The sequence below is a fragment of the Cynara cardunculus genome, assembly GCF_001531365.2.
Source record: "Cynara cardunculus var. scolymus isolate 2C chromosome LG 3, CcrdV1, whole genome shotgun sequence".
In the NCBI taxonomy this organism is placed as follows: Eukaryota; Viridiplantae; Streptophyta; class Magnoliopsida; order Asterales; family Asteraceae; genus Cynara; species Cynara cardunculus.
Window position 1 is genome coordinate 5,609,618 of NC_037530.1, and position 20,133 is coordinate 5,629,750.

Consider the following 20,133-nt stretch of genomic DNA (forward strand, 5'->3'; position numbering starts at 1 on the left):
ATATATATATATATATATATATATATATATATATATATATATATATATATATATATATATGGAGAGGTTTAAATGAGAAACCTCAAATATATGAAAAAGGGAGAAATCATTCTAGCCATTAGATTAAAAGACAAAATTTATTAAATGAAGGGTAATATGGTAATATGATAATTAAACTTCGCCACCGGCATTCTATTTTTGACATCCCAATGCCTGTGCAACTATGAAGTCCATCGTCACCGTCGCTATCTCTGAATCCTTACTTCTCCCTCTCTTCCAATTTGTTGCCTCCGGGATTTGCACCGCCTCTGCCCTTCTCTTCCTCAATGCCACATGGCTCATGTCCTTCCTCAACCGTTTCATCTCTCTTTCAGTAGTCCGCGACGTACAACTCTTTCAATGCCTCTCATTAACCTGCACCGCCATTAAATATGTTCAAGATTTTGTTGGAAACTAATCTCATAAGATCTGAATCTCTTTTTTATTCATCAAAAAATTGGCATTCCGAATATTTGGTTTTTTATTCACAAACACACGTTATTTTGGTTATAACAAAAGCATGTAATAGTTTAGAAGAGCGAAAAAATTTAAGCAAAATTTATATCTATAAAGAATAAAAATTGAGAAATAAATTAAAAAATGTGGACCACGGGGCCATGAGGTCCCCGCCATTAAACTTTTTTTTTTACTTTTAGAACCGAATTCCCATTTTAATCAGAGTTTTATACAGATGCTTTACGCATTTACGTGACCTTACTTTTAGATTTAAAAGAATAAACACCAGAAGGAACTTGAAACAAAAATTCGTAGAGATTGAAAATCCATTAAGTTACCTCTAAGTGTGCCAATGGATGCCTTTCTAAGCACGTGGCTAATAAAACGATGGTAACGGTGTAACAAATGATTAATCGTAGTTATTGATATAATATTTTACTTTCTTGGCCCGAGTCTTATTGGAAAGACCCTTTCTAACAACATAGAAGGCAATTCCAGTTTTCGGGTAAAGATTAATCCTTCATGAGCCATGACAAAAGAACATGAATCACTGGGCTGGAGGGTACATTTAAAAAGATGTTAGAAATGAATGAAAAATCGTCGAATCAATCATAAGCAACTGTGCGGAGACAAGAATTAACATGAGGCCATAACGAAGAATTCAAAGAACACTTGGAGCCTCAAAAAGACGATGCATAAGAAGTTAAACATCTTGAAGGGATACCATTGAAGACGATTTAGAGATATGAGGTTTGGAGTTGCATGTCAAAGACACCGATGCACATCTTGGTTAGATCTAGGGGTATCTAACGGATTTTGATGAAACCAATCCAATCATACTTGGATGTTGAATTTGATAGCTGATGTAATCCAAGTAACTTTGGATGATCAATCCAATCCAACTGAATGGATCATTATTATCAATTAGATATAATTATTGGTTAATATCAAATTTGATTTAATTTATTCAGTATTTTTAACAAGTTATACAACCATTTCTTACTAGACATGAGAATTTAACTTATGGTTGAACTTTATATGCCCGAAGCAGGTTTCGAGATAGTACTAACCGACCCGATATATATATATATATATATATATATATATATATATATTACATTGTTTTCTACTAAACATGTACCTGGTGGCTGGTGGAGATTCCTTCCTCCTAAACCCGAGATAGATTAGATCGGGAGGGGGCATAAACATAGATCAAAATTAGGAATGCACGAGGGAGGCAATTCTAGCCTATTTTCTGGCTGATTTCCATCCCTTATTTCAACCAATAATCCATATATATCTGGTTTAAAAACTTAGCCTTGCATATTAGTTGAAATTTTTAGGAATTTCTTTGGAAAGTCAGAAGAGCTCATGTTGCGGAAGACGAAAATTGCCAGGGTTGATAGAACCGAAAATGGAGACAAGTTTGAAGAAACTTGAGGCCGATTGAAACAGTGCCAACTAGACGAGAGGGATTAAGTTGTCAATACCACGATACAAAAAGAAAATGATTTGATGTAAATTTATTATCGGGTGGTAGTAAATTTATTCAATTTGAATTCACAATATCTCATACGACAAAATTGTATGAGAATACAACATAAATGTTCTTAATTTATGCAACATACTTTCAAAATTTAGATTCCCATTTTATGCAACATACGTTCCAAATCAGATTTAATATCTAAAATATTTAGAACAAAGTCGTTATATGAAATGGAAATCTGACCAGAAGACGTTGCGTTCCATACATTCTCATATATAAATTATGTATCTAAATGTTAAATATCACATCAAAAATACAAAAATAAAGTAATGACTATATATCTATACTATATTATAAAGCATTTGACAGAAATTCTTAAAAATCGTCTTTTATACATATATACTACTTATTGATATATATTACTTAAGAATTCAATATTACAAGTAAATTGTGTATAAGTACAACTTATTAAGCTTCATATTAGAATTCGTGTAGATAAATATAATCAAATACACGATAAAATTCTGATTTTAAATATATCTAAAATATAATTAGGATAACTATTGAGTTCTAACATAATTTTAATTATTATATTATTAAATCAAAAATTAAATTAATTCGTCTTTAAACCTAAATTAAATTATAATAAAAAAATTAAATTAACGAAATTACATAAAATAAGAACTTTTAAATTTTTTATTGATATTTTCAAATTTATATTTTATTAAAAAAAATATTATTGTTTATTCAAAATCATATAAATTCGTATTATAAAATTAAAAGAAATCAAAAAAATAAAATAAAATATTAAAATCAAAATAAATCTCAATTAATTTGCCTCGTCGTATAAAATAACCGGTATATGATCTATTTATAAAACGGTAATCTTCACAAAACTGTTCATCGCTACCAATTATCAAGTCGTGGGGAGAGAGAGAGAGAGACTAGAGAGGGGGAGAGAGAGATGTTTCTACGGAGGTTTGCTCGGCCATCGTCATTGATGATGATGGCCAAGGTGAAGGAAACAACCGGGATCGTTGGTCTCGAGGTTGTTCCTAATGCAAGGGAAGTGCTGATTGGTCTTTACAACAAAACCCTAAACGAGATCCAGCGTGTACCCGAGGACGAGGGCTACCGTAAGGCCGTTGAGACCTTCACCCGCCACCGATTGAAGGTGTGCGAAGAGGAAGAAGATTGGGAAACCATTGAGAAGCGACTTGGTTGTGGTCAAGTTGAAGAACTCATCGAAGAGGCTCAGGATGAGCTCAAACTCATCGACAAAATGATTGGTACGTATTTCTTCTATCTCTTACGTAAATCTGTCACTTTTTCATTACATAAACGCATATAGAGATTTGTCTCTTGCGATCGATTGACAAGGAATATTGGGCATTGAAAGAGATGAATGGGGGCTGTTTGTATGATTGCTCTAAAACTTATAGACTCAACAAGTGGAGAAACTTCCACTCCCCAGTTCAGCTCATGAATTGGGAAATGATTGATCTACGTGGGTGCTTATTTGAGTACATAGATTTCGTAGGTCATAAGAATTTAGTTAGTGTTTGGTATCTAAATTTTTTTCAATTTGGAACTGGAATCGAGGACAATTTGTTCAAAATTTTAACCGGTCTTGCTTCAATGTTAGTTCTTAGCCACAAAATCAGCTTTAGCTTTCCTGCCACTGGAGTCTGGAACATTTTTCAAGCCATTGTCAATACAAATGTTTCATGCACTCGTTATGAGGGAGAAACTATGACAGATCGAAGATCTCTTTGGTTTAATAACGTTACTATGATCTTTGTTAGGCATTCAGGCAATTGTCATAATGTTGTTATTTATGGTAATCGTGATCCTGCTAGCTGTTTATGCACTCCATTGAACTATACTTTCTTACAGCCATAATGAACATGCTATATTATCAATTACAATATAAGCCAGGGCTTCTTTTTTCTCTTTATGAACTTTGTTTGGTTTTCCCATTTTATCAACAAGGATTGGTGTTGATAACCAGTTGAATGGCTTTACAATTGTAAATTTGGGTCCTCTTTCACACCTTGCTTCCAATTGTGTAGTATCCATCTGTATCATTGTTTGGTGGGCAAGTAGACTATTTTATGGCCCTATCGATTTAAGAGTTGTTGTAATCTTGGCGTAAAAGATTTATATACTTTTGGACTGTAACTCCTCTCAGGCAATTAGTGGATTTCATTATGCACAGGTTGATACAATACACATAGCGCCTACTATTTTTTTTTTCCTATTTGCTCCCCTAGCTTCTGTCTCTCAGTGTCTGTGTCAGCTCAATAGAGTGACTTCACCGTTGGTGTTCTTTCTGATTTTTATGCATTTCATCACTCCAGTGGAAATTCTCTCTGCTCCTGTTCCCGAATACTGTTTTTGAGTTTCTTGACCCTTTGCCTTGGCATCGATTGGATCTATTCATTGATGAGGGTAGGGAAAGGATATAATTCCGTGGTATAATGTCACCTTGATGTGGTGGAAGACATCCATTTAATCTTGCACTATCAATGAGGATATACAAATTCTAGTTTTCTTGCTTTTTATGTCTCCTTATACAATTTCATGTCTGTCTTTTAAATATTTTATACGCTTTAGCGTAACTCTATTGATGATCTTGATGGTGAAGTCTACTACTTCTGGAGTTTAGGGTAAATCTTAAACATTGGTATTGTTATTTTGTTCTAACATCATATTGACCTTGAAATTTTTAAAACTGGTAGTGTCAAGCTACGATTAAATTACTTATTGTTTAGATTTGAGAAAACAATGAGCCATTGATGAAGATTGATTATAAACTTGATACTATAGTTTTGAGATTGTTCTCTCTTTTCGTATAGATTGAGTCAGAGTTTACACTTACAAAATGAATTTTTTTTTTTTTTAATCTATCTAAGAATAACATAAAAGACCCTGAACTATACATATATTCTAACACGTCCTCAAACTCAAGATGGCTATGAGAGACCAATTTGAGTCTCTAAAAAAGATTTGTAAAACATCTAGGGTGATAAGCTTTAGTAAACACATCGACAAGTTGATCAGTAGAAGATATAAGAAGAAGACAAATTTATTGCGAACGGATGACATGCTGACATACAAAATGACAATCAAGCTGAATGTGTTAGGGGAATTCATGAAAGACATCATTGTGATCAATCTGAATAGCATTGTGATTGTCACACTAGGGACAAAATCATAGTGTTGAACTTCTCAAACCAGCCCTAAGAAGCCTGTTTGAGACCCTATTTAGCTCTCTGCATACACCCAACATATTCAACTGGATGAGAAACACTTGGAGTAGGCTTCATATAGGCCTCTTCAGATATATCACCTTTGAGAAGGACATTCATGACATTAATATGAAATAATTGTCATTTGCGAGCAGCAACAATGGCAGGCTGCCAACAAAAATTTGATCCAGGTAACAGGCACTAACATCTCCTTATAATACCTTTTTGGTTAAATCCTTTGGCTACAAGATGAACTTTGTATAGATCAACTGGCCCATTAGACTTGGTCTTGACTTTATTGGAACTAATAATAGGTTTTCCCACCACATGAGGAACAAGGTCCCAAGTTTAGGCTTTGTTAAGAGCTTGAATCTCCTCATACATTGTTTGTTGCCCTATAGAGTTTGAACATGCTCATGTATAGGAAGATGGATCATGTTGTGATAATAAGGCGGAGTATTAGAACGACGTTGATCAGGGGTTGAGAAGTGCTATGAACCTCAGTGCCAACAGATGTTTTAGGAGAGTTCGTACGAGGAGAAGCGGATGTCAAGTATTATACATTAGGGTTAAGAGAAGGCGAATTTTTTAGGGTCAAAGAGGGTAGTTTTAAATGAGAGTGAGGTAGTTGCAGGAGGGGCAAGTGGAGATAAGTGTCAACTGGATAGAAGCATCTGTGCAGAAGGGAGCGAGAGAATGAGATTCAACCTGAACCTTGAGAAAGGAACATTTTTTGTTTCCAAAAGATGATATGATGCGAGATGCAGAGACTTTTGGAGATGGGATCCCAACAATAATACCCATGTGTTCAATTCTATATCACAGGAATTAACAAAGATGAGAACGTTGTTTGAATTTAGAATGTTCATGTGGTTGTAATATGGACGAAGCATGCACAACCCCATACTTTGAGTAATCTGGTTCTTCTTTCGTTTTTGCTCACACTTCGACTAGTGCCTTCACAAAAATAGTTGCTCTATCCTATGTGGTAGAGGACAAGTCTGCGTACTGTCCACCCCATACCCTGCTTTGAGTGGATATATTGGGTTTATTTGGTTTGATTTATGTTTTTGAGAGCAGGGTTGGGTGAGAGAGTGCAAACTGTCAAGGATGTGCCTTTGTTCTCACTCGGCACAACCATTTTGTTGAGAGGTGTGAAAATAACAATATTGAGGCACAATGCCCTCCATGAAATTATCTGCACAATGTACCTTGACTATCTAATTTAAACCCATTTAATTGGAAAGGTATTGCATGTTGTTTCGCCATTTAACAAGATAAGCAAGAAATAAAATTGATTTGATAAATCTACCTGATGAAATAAGTTTTAAGCCTATCTGATATGTAACCTAAACAAGCATGCCCAACATCCATAGAACAGACACTAGATACTGGTGCAACTAACGGTGATGAGGACGGAAATGTAAGGCTGGCAGACCAAGATAGAGTAGCTTGAACATCTGACCTACTTTACAACCTATCCCAATAGTTCTTGTGTGGTCTTTGGATCCTGTATAACTCATCCACAAGAAGAAAGTGTAACAAAAATACTTGTATTACACAATTAACTGATAGAAGTAAGACCACGGGAAAGTGTAGGTATGTGAACTGTATCAGGAAAAGAGAGCTGAAACTTGAGTACATGACCACCAAACTGGACCGGTAGACGCCTACTATCAGCACTGGAAACTGAAGAAAGGTGCTTGGGAGGTTTTAATTTTTTGGTGTTTGTTAGTAGCTTAATGAGCTTAATGGGACACAACTTATTCGGTCAGCTAGCTATACATGACTCTTTGGCAGTGGCTTAATGATATAAAAAATGGCTTATTCAGTAAGCCTTTAGGGGAGAGCTTTATGCAGAAAGCCAAGTTTTTCCCACACATGTCCCTCTCAATTAAAAAACACTCTCTTTCCATCTATGAAGAAACCTCATAACCTTCTCAATTGATACAAGACAGATTAATCCATACAAACAACTTTATTCAGACACAACTTAATAGAGACCAACCAAACAGTCCCTTCAGCTCATATACCATGTTAGATTTGAGAAAATGATTGATATAGATTGAATCAAAGTGTTCCAACATGAAATAGAAAGAAGGTATTGACATGCTTTTTTGTTTATGAAATCGCAGAGTGGGACCCGTGGGGTGTACCGGATGACTACGAATGCGAAGTAGTGGAAAACGATGCACCAGTTCCAAAGCATGTGCCCCTACACCGGCCTGGTCCTCTTCCTGAGGAATTTTACAAGACGCTGGAGGCTATCATGAATGGAACCAAGAAGGACGAGTCTGCTGCTGCCGCTGCTGCTGCCGCCGCCCCACCCTCCACTTCTTCTTAATGATTTGGGCTCTGTTTCATCATCAGAAAGCTCAAAACTTTTGTTTTTGTTATGTCTTGATAATGTTTTTGTGATTGTAAGACCAAGTGGTTGCCAACACATTTGAGATTTAATTTAGGAGTTCAATAAGCTCAAATCCACCAGCTGCTTTTAGAATTTAGGTGTAGTTGTGCCCATTTGTCTTTCCTCCAACCAATGGATACAATTTGCTGCTTCCATTCACTCTTATTAAACAAGTTTGATCGATTTGTTGTACTTATAACCAAACTGTTGTATTTATATTAATTTTGTTTTCAATTATAACTTGTCAAATCGATATAAATTGTAGGATGATTTCGACCATCAAATTCACGCGAAAACCCTCGAACATATGAAAACCGCAGGTGGCATCACTGATGATAAGATTTGGGCATTTGGATATCCTCTTCGGATGTCACTGTTTCGAGTCTTAAAATACCACTAAATGTGCGTTTAGTTTGCAGGAATGTTTTTGAGGGATTTGGATTCGGGATTTGGATTCCATGGGATTTGGATTGAATTGGATTTAAAATCCATCATGTGTTTGGTTTGCAGGATTTGGATTAGATTTGAAATCCATTCCTCTGTTAGGTTTGTAGGATTTGGATTGAGATTTTTTTTTGTAATTATTTTAATCACCAAATTTCTTTCATTTTCTTAAATCTATTTATTTAACCAACAAACCTAAAAAATTAACAATCAAACCTTTTCATCCAAAATGTATATTTAATCAATAAACATTTTCATTCAAAATGCATATTTAATCAACAAACATTTTCATCCAAAATACGTATTTAATCAACAAACATTTTCATCCAAAACACATATTTAACCACCAAGCTCGGTAATCCAAAATACAAATTTAACTACCAACTTGTTTTTTCAAAAGCACACATTTACCCACCAAAATTTACCCACATTTAACTATCAACTTGTTCTTTCAAAACCACACATTTACCCATCAAAATTTTCATCCATTTAAAACCCAATCGACATAAGCTTCCCTATCCGCTTCTTGGAAATCCAAAAACATGTTCACCTTTTCACGATCGTCTCTTATCAATGAAATTGCTTTAAACTTATCCCGTTGGGCCAACGTCTGCATTTTTAATATCTCAGGAGTGACCATCGAACGTTTCTTATCAAGTTCGTCTTCTCATTCTACACCCCTGCTAAGTTTGTTCGCCATTTTCTCCAAAGTTTCTCCAAGTTTAGTAACCGTCTCCTTTGCCTATGTAAACGTCTTGTTAAACTATGTCGATCCATTTCCTGTTCAATTTCCCAAATTGTTAAACATATATTCTTTGTTGGGTATTGCCATTTACAACCACTAAATCTAGATATGAAATAGTGAAGAGGTAGAAATGCAAAAAAAGTGTTGCTTTCATACATTAATTAATTGATGCTAAATCAATAAAAAAGCATCAAACTTCATAAATAAGCATCATAAATAAGCACACCAAGAAACATATGCCAATCTTTTTTTAACTAACATGCACATGACATAGCAGACATAAAAGAAAGTTTGATGGAGATTAAGAAAAATGATTATTGAGGACAACAGTAGTATTGGGTCTCCTTACTCAAAAGAGCTAGCAATGAAAATAAGATCTTCATTGAAGGGTGAAACTAGGCTTATTCCGATCATATCAGTTTGCCATTGCTTATTCCGATCATATCAATTTGCCTTTGCTTTTTGAAACTTGTATTACACACCTTAGGATGAAATCATTCTATCGAGAATCGGGGCTGTTATGCTAAGTTGTTCATGCATTACATAAAAGCAAGTGTCTATGGTCTGTACAGGATTCCTCAATTGACAATTATCGAGAAGTCCAGAATCTTCGAAGGCAACTACAGCAAGCTATTGATGAAAAAAAATGAATTCGAGGTCTGTACAGGCTTATTCCGATCATACCACCGTTGTAGATTCATAGGAATGAAAGAAAATCTTGAATATGTTTAGAAATGCACATACTGGTAAGCAGAAGCAAAATAGTGATTGTACAAAAACATTCACCGATTATTAATTTCACACATGTCATGTACATTCAACCTAATCTGTCAAAATTGAAAGATTTAACCTAATCTGTGTTCATAGTTTAGACAAAAATCGAAAAGGGGAAAATGGGAAAAGGGATTTACCTGTTGAGTGATGGGAGAAGGCGGTTTATCAGCGAGGACCACAGTGGGAGACGGCGACGGAGACGGTGGGCGACGGAGACGGTGGGCGACGGAGACGGTGGGCGACGAAGACGATGAGCGACGACCATCGACGGAGGCGGAGACGGAGACGAAGGGCGACGGCGACGGTGAGCAATGGAGGAGCGATGTAAGCTGTGGGAGAAGATGGAGATGAGTTAGGGCAAGAATGAAATCCCACGGGAATGGATTTTAAAAACCCGTGTATTTTCAAAGGATTCTTAAATCCATAGTTCACGGGATTTTAAATGAATCCCAGGATTTTAAATGAATCCCAGGATTTTAAATCCTACCATTCCTACAAACCAAACACAGGATTGGAATGGATTTTAAATCCAAATCCCTCCAATTCCATTCCATTCCTGCAAACCAAACGCACCCTAAGGATTTTTCTAGCGTAAGTTGGTCTGGATACTTATTGACCAAAAAAAGTAGGACATCAATAACCCCTGATCACGGTGAAGGAAATACAAATATAATGTGATAGTGAAACGAGTACAAGTGAATAGTAAAAAGCCCTTTTAAAAGCCGAGTAGATGATAGATCCATTCTGTTGTTGGTTAGAATGTCTCCTGTCCCGTTTCAACAGTTAGTTTAACCCTTTTATAGTGCTTCCAAATCTAGCCATTTTTTCTCCGATCCCTTGATCCAGGGAGGATTTTATCGGTATTATAACTACGTTACCATTCATTCGAGCTATTATTTAACCGAGTTTAATTTGGACAAATTCAACAGTCACGTGTTGGATATGATGTCGCTTGGCAATGATGTCCGGTCATATTATGATATTCTTGTAAGGTGATGAGTCGAGGAGTTGTTAGTACTAATGGAACGTGAGTATATGCGTTGTGTTGCGTAGGGTTGGAGAAATTTGACCCTAACATACACTTTCAAGGTGAAAATTTGGGAGTTACATAAATACATTTATGATTGTTGTTAAAATAACAACAATATGTTAAAAGAAGTATATAGAACTTACGATTAAAGAACCCTGAGGAGAAACCATATGATAGAGACAAAGAATTCTCAAAATTAAACCAAAAGAGCGGTACCCAATTGGTTTGAGCTTGAACCCTATAGGTCAAAATTGTATGGAGATCCCAGATTCGAATCCAAGAAACAATTAAAATCTTCTTGTGACAATGGATGTTCAAATGTGATGACTTCAGAATACCAGTAAAACGGATGATCTCCCTGGGACTAGTCTGCTCGCATAACAGCTAGAATATTCGGGGTTAATAAAAAAAATTCTCAAAATTATGAATTAAAGAATCAAAAGTTGAAACAAAAAATATAGAAAACATATGTTTGACAAAATCGTACTTGGGCCTAGAGGTGGCCAAAAATCGGTCATGGGCTGGGTCTTAACCGGTTATGGCCGGTCCCGATCAAGACAAAAACCATTCATAACCGGTTCCGGTTCCGGTGAAATCCCTCATAACCGGTCAAGCTTACCGGTAACCGGTTAAGCCGTCCGGTCCCGGTTCCGGTCCCATAACCGGTTACGGCCGGTCCTTTGCAAAAAAAAAATATTTGTTTTTATTTTTTTTTTCAAATTTTTGGTAATTAATAAATTTATAATATGTTATTTTTAATATGTTTTATTATAAATACGTTTTATTATAAATATGTTTTAAAATACGTTTTGTTATATATATATACGTTTAATTTTATAAATACTTTTTGTTATATACATTTAATTTTATAAATACGTTTTATTATAAATTCGTTTAATTTTATAAATACGTTTTGTTATATATATATATATATATATATATATATATATATATATAGCTTAGCCGGTTCCTTTGACTTTTAACGGCTAGTTTGACCAGTTTGACTTTTGTTGACTTTTGTTGATCGGGTCGGGCCGAGCCCATAACCGGTTCCGGTCCTAGAAAACGCCAAAATCACCAACCGGTTCATAACTGCCGGTCCACAACCGGTTACTACCGGTCCCGGTCGGTTCTGGTCCCTCGCCGGTTCCAGTTACGGGCCTCCGTCGGTTACGAGTCGGGTCGGGCCCATTTGGCCATCTCTACTTGGGCCCTCCAAAAAATTGATCCGGTACCCTCCAAATTTCAAGAACATTGAGCCCCAGTCCATGAGTTTCATACTACTTACTTCAGCCACAAATGTTCCTTACTTCACACTTTATCCCCGATTGAACAAAACCATTACATTTTGAACTACACTAACAATAATATATAAAAACTACAAGGGTGGTGCCTGATTGGTTTGAGCTTGGCTCCAAAGGTCAAATGTACCTGGAGGTCCCAGGTTCAAATCCAAGTAGAAATAAAAATCTTCTTGTGGCCACGGAGGTTCAAATGCGGTGACTCCGGGCTATCTGCAAAGCAGATGGTCGTCATGAGATTAGTCGACTCGCATAACAGGTTGGATATCTAGGTTAATAAAAAAATACCAATATAAATAAGATCTTTTAAATCTTCAAAAAATAGTTCTTTTAATGTCAAGATTGAAACTCTTATATGTATTTTAACAATTGTAAATACACTTATGATGTAACTATCATATATCAAGGGTGGAACATGCAATTATGCGTGTTTATCGTGATTTTGGTGATTATGTTCAAACAAGTCTATAAAAAGTTGTTGATATAAATGACGTTTATAAATTATAATACGTGATCTAGTTTATTAATTATCGTCCACAAACCAACAAATGGTATAACAAATGGTATGAGTGATATATACGACTTTCACTTTATACCATCCGAATCAAGCAACAAAAAGAGAACTCAAATGATTCGAACAGAAAATAAGGGTCCGTTTGGTTTGCAAGATTGTTTTAAAGAGATTTGGAGGAGGGATTTAGATTGGAATTGATTTGAAATCATTGATGTGTTTGGTTTGTAGGATTTGGAATGAAATTGGATTCCGTTGTTTATAAACTAGAAGGGTACTCGCACATTGCAGCGAGATACATCTCGATTTTAATGTTTTTTTTTTGTCTCAGTCAATGTTATAATACGATTTTATGTGAGTTTGAGAAAACGTAATGTTTTATTTTTGAATAAAATATAAATATGAAAATATTATAAAATTTTGAAAAAGTTATTGATATTAATACCAAGTTAACTATTTAAAATTTCTTCATTTTTTGTGTATTTCTTTAATTCATTTTTTTTTTATTTTTTGTTTAATAATATAATTTTTTTATAAAGATAATAATTAAGTATTTTGTTATTCAATAACTATCCTAATTATAATTTAATTTTTTTATATTTAAAATGAGATGTTTATCCTCTATTTACTTATGTTTATCTGCAGTTAGTTACATGAATTCAAACATGAAACTTTAATAAGTTATACTTACACACATTTTATTTGTAGTTATGAATTTTAAGTAATATGCATCAATAAACAGTACTTCATGTATAATAAACGGTTTTTTAAGAGTTTTTGTCAAATGCTTTATAATATAGTATAGATAATTCAGAAAAAAATTATAAAAATAATTAAATTACATTTTTATTAACCGATTATTATAAAACAAACGTTTTTAACATTTTTTTAACCTTCTTGCATACAATCCTATAAAATGTTGTGAAATCTCAAACACCTCCTAAAGATTTCAAAATCTTATATTTGTAGGATTTCAATTAAATCTTAGGATTTTAAATCCAGACAATCTAACAAACCAAATATGATTGAAATGAATATGAAATCCAAATCCCTTTGAATCCATTTTATTCTTACATGGATTTGAAATCCAAATCCCCAAATCCATCCCATTCCTACAAACAAAAACAAAGGAAATTAATTAGGAGTTGTTTGTTTACATCTTAATAGTTTCATTAAGAGTCAACATCTGAATTGTTAAGAGGTTAATCTTGTTTGGCAAAAAAAAGTCTGTCTCTTAATGGTTCTAAAATCACCTGAATAATTTTGTATCATGGGCCTCTCTTAATCATTCGGCACCCTAATTTCTTAATAAATAATTACTAAATAATTATATTCCATTTTAACTTAATCCTTCTAACCACAAATTAACCGAAATAGCTTTCTTATATATGTTCTATCATTCCCATGCCTTCGGTCCAATATTCTCTCAAGAATGGGGACTGTAGTTCTGTATCCGTCACCGGGGATGGGCCACCTCATACCAATGGTGGAGCTCGGAAAACTCATCCTCAACCACCATCCTTCCTTCTCTGTCGTCCTCCTCACCCTCATCCCTTCCTTCAACCCCGCCTCCACCGCCTCCTATGTCCGCCACATCTCTCACACCTTCCCTGCCATCACCTTCCACCACCTTCCCGATATCCCACTCGATACCGACCTTTACCCCACCATGGGAGCCGCTATGTTCGAGCTTTTCCGACGTAGCGCCACCAACATCGAACACGCCCTCCAATCAATCTCTCTCTCCTCTCATATTACCGTCTTCATCATCGACCTTTTTTGCACGCCCGCCATGACTGTCGCTACTAAATTAAACATCCCTGTTTACTCCTTCTACACTTCCGGTGCATGTTGCCTTGCTCAATACCTCTACTTTCCGACGCTTCACAGAACCACCACCGGAAGTTTTAAAGATATGAACACACTCATCCATTCACCGGGTTTGCCACCTATACCGTCGTCGGAGCTGCCAAGCCCACTTCTTGATAGAACCTCTGCCGTTTATTCGGACTTGCTTGTATTCTGTGAGCAATTGCCCAAATCAGCTGGGATCATCGTAAACACATTTGATTCGCTGGAACCAAAAGCGATCAAAGCAATTACCGATGGTTTATGTGTCCCAGATCAACCTACGCCACCGATTTATACCATCGGACCATTAATAGCTGCCGGTGGGGATGGTTCGCACGAGTGCTTGAACTGGCTCGATTTGCAACCGAGTCAAAGCGTTGTTTATTTATGTTTTGGGAGTTTGGGTTTGTTTTCAAGCCATCAGTTGAAAGAGATTGCCACTGGTCTGGAGAAGAGTGGGCAGAGGTTTCTATGGGTGGTAAGAACTCCACCGTCCAATAACAAAATGGACCGGTTTCAGCCACCACCGGAGCCAGACTTGGATTTGCTGTTGCCGGAAGGTTTCTTGGATCGTACAAGAGATAGAGGGCTGGTGGTGAAGACATGGGCGCCACAGGTGGCGGTGCTCAACAAAGACTCGGTGGGTGGGTTTGTGACTCACTGCGGGTGGAACTCTGTGTTAGAAGCAGTAATTGCCGGCGTTCCGATGGTGGCTTGGCCGCTTTATGCTGAACAAAGGTTGAATAAGGTGGTGTTGGTGGAGGAAATGAAGTTGGCTCTGCCGATGGAGTCGGCCGGCGGTAAGGTGTCAGCGGCGGAGGTGGAGAAGCGGGTTAGGCAGTTGATGGAAGATAAAGGTATTAGGGAGGTGGCAATGGCGAGAAAAGAGGAGGCAGCAATGGCGATGAGTGATGGTGGGTCTTCTCGTCAGGCACTCGCCAACCTTGTTGCATCCTGGTAGCCTAAACGAAAATCACATTTTATTTGTCTATATTCCAATAGAAAAGAAGGCATGTTATTGAAGAAAATATATATATATATATATATATATATATATATAAATATAAATAATAAAATACTGATGTCTTATTTGGAGTGGGATTTTGAGAAAGGAGAATTTAATTCTGATAATTATGCAAGTATCGTTACAATCATAAAACAAACTATTAAAGTTTATACCAAATATTAACAATAAAAGTATTACAAATTAAAATAACAAAAATAAGTAATATAAGAAATTCACTTAAATAAAATTAGTCTTCTAACGTTTTTCGAAACAAAATCCTCGATCAAATCTTCATAATCAACTTTCTTGTGTCTTTGTCGAGTGCAAATAGTTCTTCAAGAATGTCAACTTTGAGAAACTTATTTGTGCAAATGCAATAGTTACAGGAATAGTTAACAAGACTCTAATTTGAATTTTGGATCCCTTATATTTTAGGGGCCTTATACAATTGAACATGGCACAGGCCTAGGAACGGCCCTGAGTCGATGATTAATCGTAATATATTCATTTTAATCGTTAGTGTATTTAAAATTCGAAGATATAGAATGTGTTTTCAACAAAAATAAAGCAACAATCAAAGGTTTCGGCTTTAAGGATGAAATATATCATTGATGGACCGAGATTGACATAACGTCTCACTTCAAGCAGTTTTCACAAAAACGACACTTTCTCTTTACATTTATGCAATCAACAAGTACAAAGTATTTTGATCATGATCATAATGACTTAATTCGTTTTCGGTTTTTTTTAAATAAATTTTTATTTATTCTTTTGATGGAAATCGTAGAAAGAATCATAGATAACAAACACAATTTTGCTTACTATGTGTAATTTTACTTATAGTTTTACTTGGTAAAATATATATATATATATATATATATATATTTAATTACATAGATATCCAATCTGTTACGGAAACCGACTAATTCCAGAATGATCGTCTGCTTTGCTGGTAGCTCGGAGTCACCACATTTGAACCTCTGTAGCCACAAGGGAGATTTTTATTCCTGCTTGTATTTAAACCTGAGACCTCTAGACACTTTTGATATTTGGAACCCACACTCAAACCAATCAAACACCATCTTTATGGTTATAATATATCTTTTTTTTTTATTTCAATCTAGTCAGTAAACTAAAATAAAAATAGCTAAAAAGGAATGAATCAAAGGTTATCAAAAAGTTTAGATATAAATTTTCTGACATTTATACCCTTCGAATAAAGAATCTTTAAACCCTAATTTTTTTCGATGAAATCTTCAAAATCATTAACCTTAAATCTTTTTAGAAATCTTAGGGACTGTTTACCAAACACTTACCTGGTAAGTATTTACCGGTAAAATTTAATACTATTATTTACGTACCGGGTAAGATTTTAGTCCACCAAAACGAAATCCTATGCAACAATTTACCCGGTAAACGCTTACCGTGGTAAGAATCGTCGCCCTCACTTACCGAGTAAGATTCATGGTCCTTGTCTCGCACTTCCCGGGTAAGATTTTTGGTCCTTACCATATTCATCCGGTGAGGAAAATGACTTGGTAAACACTTACCAGGGTAAGTGTTTGATAAACCGCCCCTTAGTGATCTTTTACAATGAAATCATCAAATATGTTTTTTAAATAATCTTTTAATTAAACGACGATACTTTACATCGTAAAATTTACAAATAATTCTTAACGAAACCTAAAAGATGTATCGCAATTATCGCAATTTACGGGTGATTGTAAAACAAATGACTGCGTATACGTCATATGGTAGGGTGTGTGGTATTGTTCAGATTGTGCAAAATGTATTAAAATGCAATGGAATTTGTTTTAGTTCATAGTTAATGCAAGCGGTTTTTTTCTTATCAAATTAACGTAATAAAGTTTCAAAATTTTCGTTTTAAGTTTCAAAACTTCATACTTTTTACCAAATTTCGAAATAAAATTATAATTTTTTTGCCATATTAAATAAGAAACAACTATGTTACGTTAAATAAACAATTTTCAAAACTTTATTTGATCGAAAACTCTTTTTTCGTGACATTAAATTAAAATTAAATTACTTTTTTTGTCATATTTTACCGAAAATGATGTGAAAGCTAGCGACCCGAGACGAAACAAGTAAAAGTCCTAATAACATCAGGGCCACATTGTTTAGCCCTATGAAGGGTGTCCATAAGTTTAAGAAGGGTACGAGTACCTAATGAAAGTCACTTCTTTGAGGTACAGTAAATCAGATGGCAACGTTTGACGATAAAACGGAAAGCTTCGAAAAAATCTGTATGATTAACATGTAAATTAGTAATTGGTTGGTCCTTTCAAAAGGGAAGGTCAAGTGTTTGATCCCCATCTTTGTTGCTTTCCACAATTTTTTTTTTCTTCACAAATATATGCATACAAACCGAAAATTTGAAGCTAAAAATCTAAGAACTTGCTGAAATGGGAACTCGATCACGCCCTCTAGAAAACAAAGCATATTTTGACGACCAAACCCAACTCAGCCAAATGAAACTTTGGTCATAGAAACTTGAGTTTGATTGCAGGGCACGCATTGACGCTTTACTAATGAGATAGAAGGGGCTTTTCTTGTTTAGTAAAATCTCGCTTTTTGATAGGAGTAGGTGTAATCATAACCCTACTATGATCCTACCACCTTCAATCACAGGCTCATGCTTGAGTTCGAGTTCCAAACTTAAGCAGCAATGTTATTTCGAGCTATTTGTTTTCATATTCTATTTATGGATATGTGTATCCCGTGCAACCGCACATGGCATCAAAGCCCAAAGGGACATCGAATTTTTATATAATATTAGTTTTGGGTTTTGAGGTTTAGTAATTTGAGATTTGGGCTTTAATTATAAACAGAAGCCCAATTGACCAGACCTTTTAATAACAAACCCAAGGACTTGAATCGGTGACAATAGGATAGATGCATCACAGTTCACAAGACGATTGGCTTTGGCGATTTCTATTGTTCTTTGAGTGTTCGACTTTTTTGATTTTCAACGATGACGTTCCAGTTCCAGAGGAAGACGATTAATGGTAACGAATCTAACGACTGTCCATGGGACGATGGATCGATCTTGATGATCAGTCGATGCATTGCCGACTGCCCGACTATATATACTCAAATACACGATTGTCGATTAAACTTTCAAATCTCAATCCTTCATTGTTTCTCAAATCTCAATCCATCAAATCTAGATACAGTAGATTGCATTTTTATTTATTCAAATCTGGATTCTGGAATTGGAAGTGGAACTGTGGAAGTCGATTGCATTGTTTCTCAAACCAATGTATGATTTTGTTTCTAAATTCTAACACAGTAACATTTAATTGATTAATTTTGACATTATGTATTCATTGTATTTCCAATTGATATAAGCACTTTTATGGTAATGGTTGCTGACTTGCTGCCTAATATTGTAATAGTGGAAACTTGGGAAAGAACCCTAGAAATAAGAAGATGAAATTAAAGCTTACTTGTCAATGATTTCTAGTGATTTTGGTATCAAAATATAAACATTTATCTTGTCTTTATTATAATATTAAAAGCCCCATGAAAAACTGGCTGGAAATCGACCAAAATTGGCTGGAAAAATAAAAAAGAAAGCAAAACAAAATTGGGTCAAGTTCATTTTTTTAAGCCTGTCAATTTGGTTTTGGTCATATGTTATATTACTAAGGGTTCGTTTTTATTATTAGTTGGGCTTAAACATAACAACACATGAGATTTGTTATTTAAATGATGACGAATTGAAAAACTGTTGTATGAATCTTGAAGTTGCATTAACAAATGGTGATAATTGTGATATTGATGAGAAATATTTGTTTATGGAATTGCAAATTTTGCAGGAAATGTTACCATCGGAAGCATATAAAGGAGAAAAGCCATGAACATCAATTGAGATTTTGGAGTTTGCAAAGAAGATGGACATGTTTTCAAATGTGTTGCTTGCATATAGGATTTTGCTGACTGTACCCATCACGGTAGCATTTGTTGAAAAAAGTTTTTCAAAGCTAAAGTTATTGAAATCATATTTGTGGTTTACCATGAGTCAAGAAAGACTAAACGAGTTAGCAATTTTGAGTATTGTAAGTAAATTTTTAACGAATACTGAATAGGAAAAAGTAATTGATATTTTTGCTTCAAAAAGTACACAAATACATCGTTTTAGGTGATATATTTATACATTTTAATTTGGGGTTTTGCTTTTTATGCCCCCTTTGTATTTTTCATTTCAATTAACAAAATTTGGCGTAGGATTAAGCTGCCTAGCTTGACTAGGTTCCAAACCCTTTAGTAAAATCGTATCTTTCGTTGTTTCATTTGCTTAAAAAATAGGCATAGGGGCATTTTTAGCATTTCCGCACAGGACATCAAAAACCTCAGGAACGACATCGTATGGACGAGATTAAATGTTTTAACAACATGATTTCTCTCTTAGAAGATGGAGTTACAAACCTAGTTCCTTGATGGCTGTTCAATTGACGCAACAAAATCTGAAAGCTAAATCATAGTGTTTTTAAGGGTATTCTTAAGACACAATATATTTCTCGGAGAATGGAACCATTAACCATATTTATGATATTTAAGGCGACATCAAAGGTAGGAACTCAAATTTCTAGGTTAGTTATGTGTAATAGTTACATTTAATGAGTAGCGTGTTAGGGTAGGAGAGTTGGACATAAGCTGTAACACCCTAAAAATATAATGCAAAAAGGACTGAAATATGTAACGAAAAATCAGAACTTTATATAAAAAGAATTCACCCAACAAAAGGGTAATAGAAAAGCGTTTACAAATCAGCTACCGAGAAGATAATTAACAACCTACTAATCTAGATT

The 20,133-nt window shown here is 35.0% G+C and overlaps 2 protein-coding genes across 2 annotated transcripts; both read left to right on the forward strand.

Moving 5' to 3' along the window:
• The first annotated feature begins 2,889 nt into the window (after nt 1-2,889).
• LOC112510501 (probable NADH dehydrogenase [ubiquinone] 1 alpha subcomplex subunit 5, mitochondrial) lies at nt 2,890-7,833 on the forward strand. Its single transcript, XM_025115930.1, has 2 exons — nt 2,890-3,270; nt 7,368-7,833. Exons 1-2 carry the CDS (start codon nt 2,946-2,948, stop codon nt 7,574-7,576), a joined length of 534 nt encoding a protein of 177 aa, XP_024971698.1. The 5' UTR covers nt 2,890-2,945; the 3' UTR covers nt 7,577-7,833.
• A 6,043-nt stretch (nt 7,834-13,876) lies between these two features.
• On the forward strand, nt 13,877-15,256 carry LOC112510053 (UDP-glycosyltransferase 88B1-like). Its single transcript, XM_025115318.1, has one exon. The coding sequence runs from the start codon at nt 13,877-13,879 to the stop codon at nt 15,254-15,256; it is 1,380 nt and encodes a 459-aa protein (XP_024971086.1).
• The last annotated feature ends 4,877 nt before the right edge of the window (nt 15,257-20,133 follow it).

Excerpts from the sequence above, each read along its gene's own strand:
- LOC112510501 (XM_025115930.1), top strand. The coding sequence starts at position 2,946 with ATGTTTCTACGGAGGTTTGCTCGGCCATCGTCATTGATGATGATGGCC. Across the intron at positions 3,271-7,367 it reads ACTCATCGACAAAATGATTG|AGTGGGACCCGTGGGGTGTA; the intron begins GTACGTATTTCT and ends ATGAAATCGCAG.
- LOC112510053 (XM_025115318.1), top strand. The coding sequence starts at position 13,877 with ATGGGGACTGTAGTTCTGTATCCGTCACCGGGGATGGGCCACCTCATA.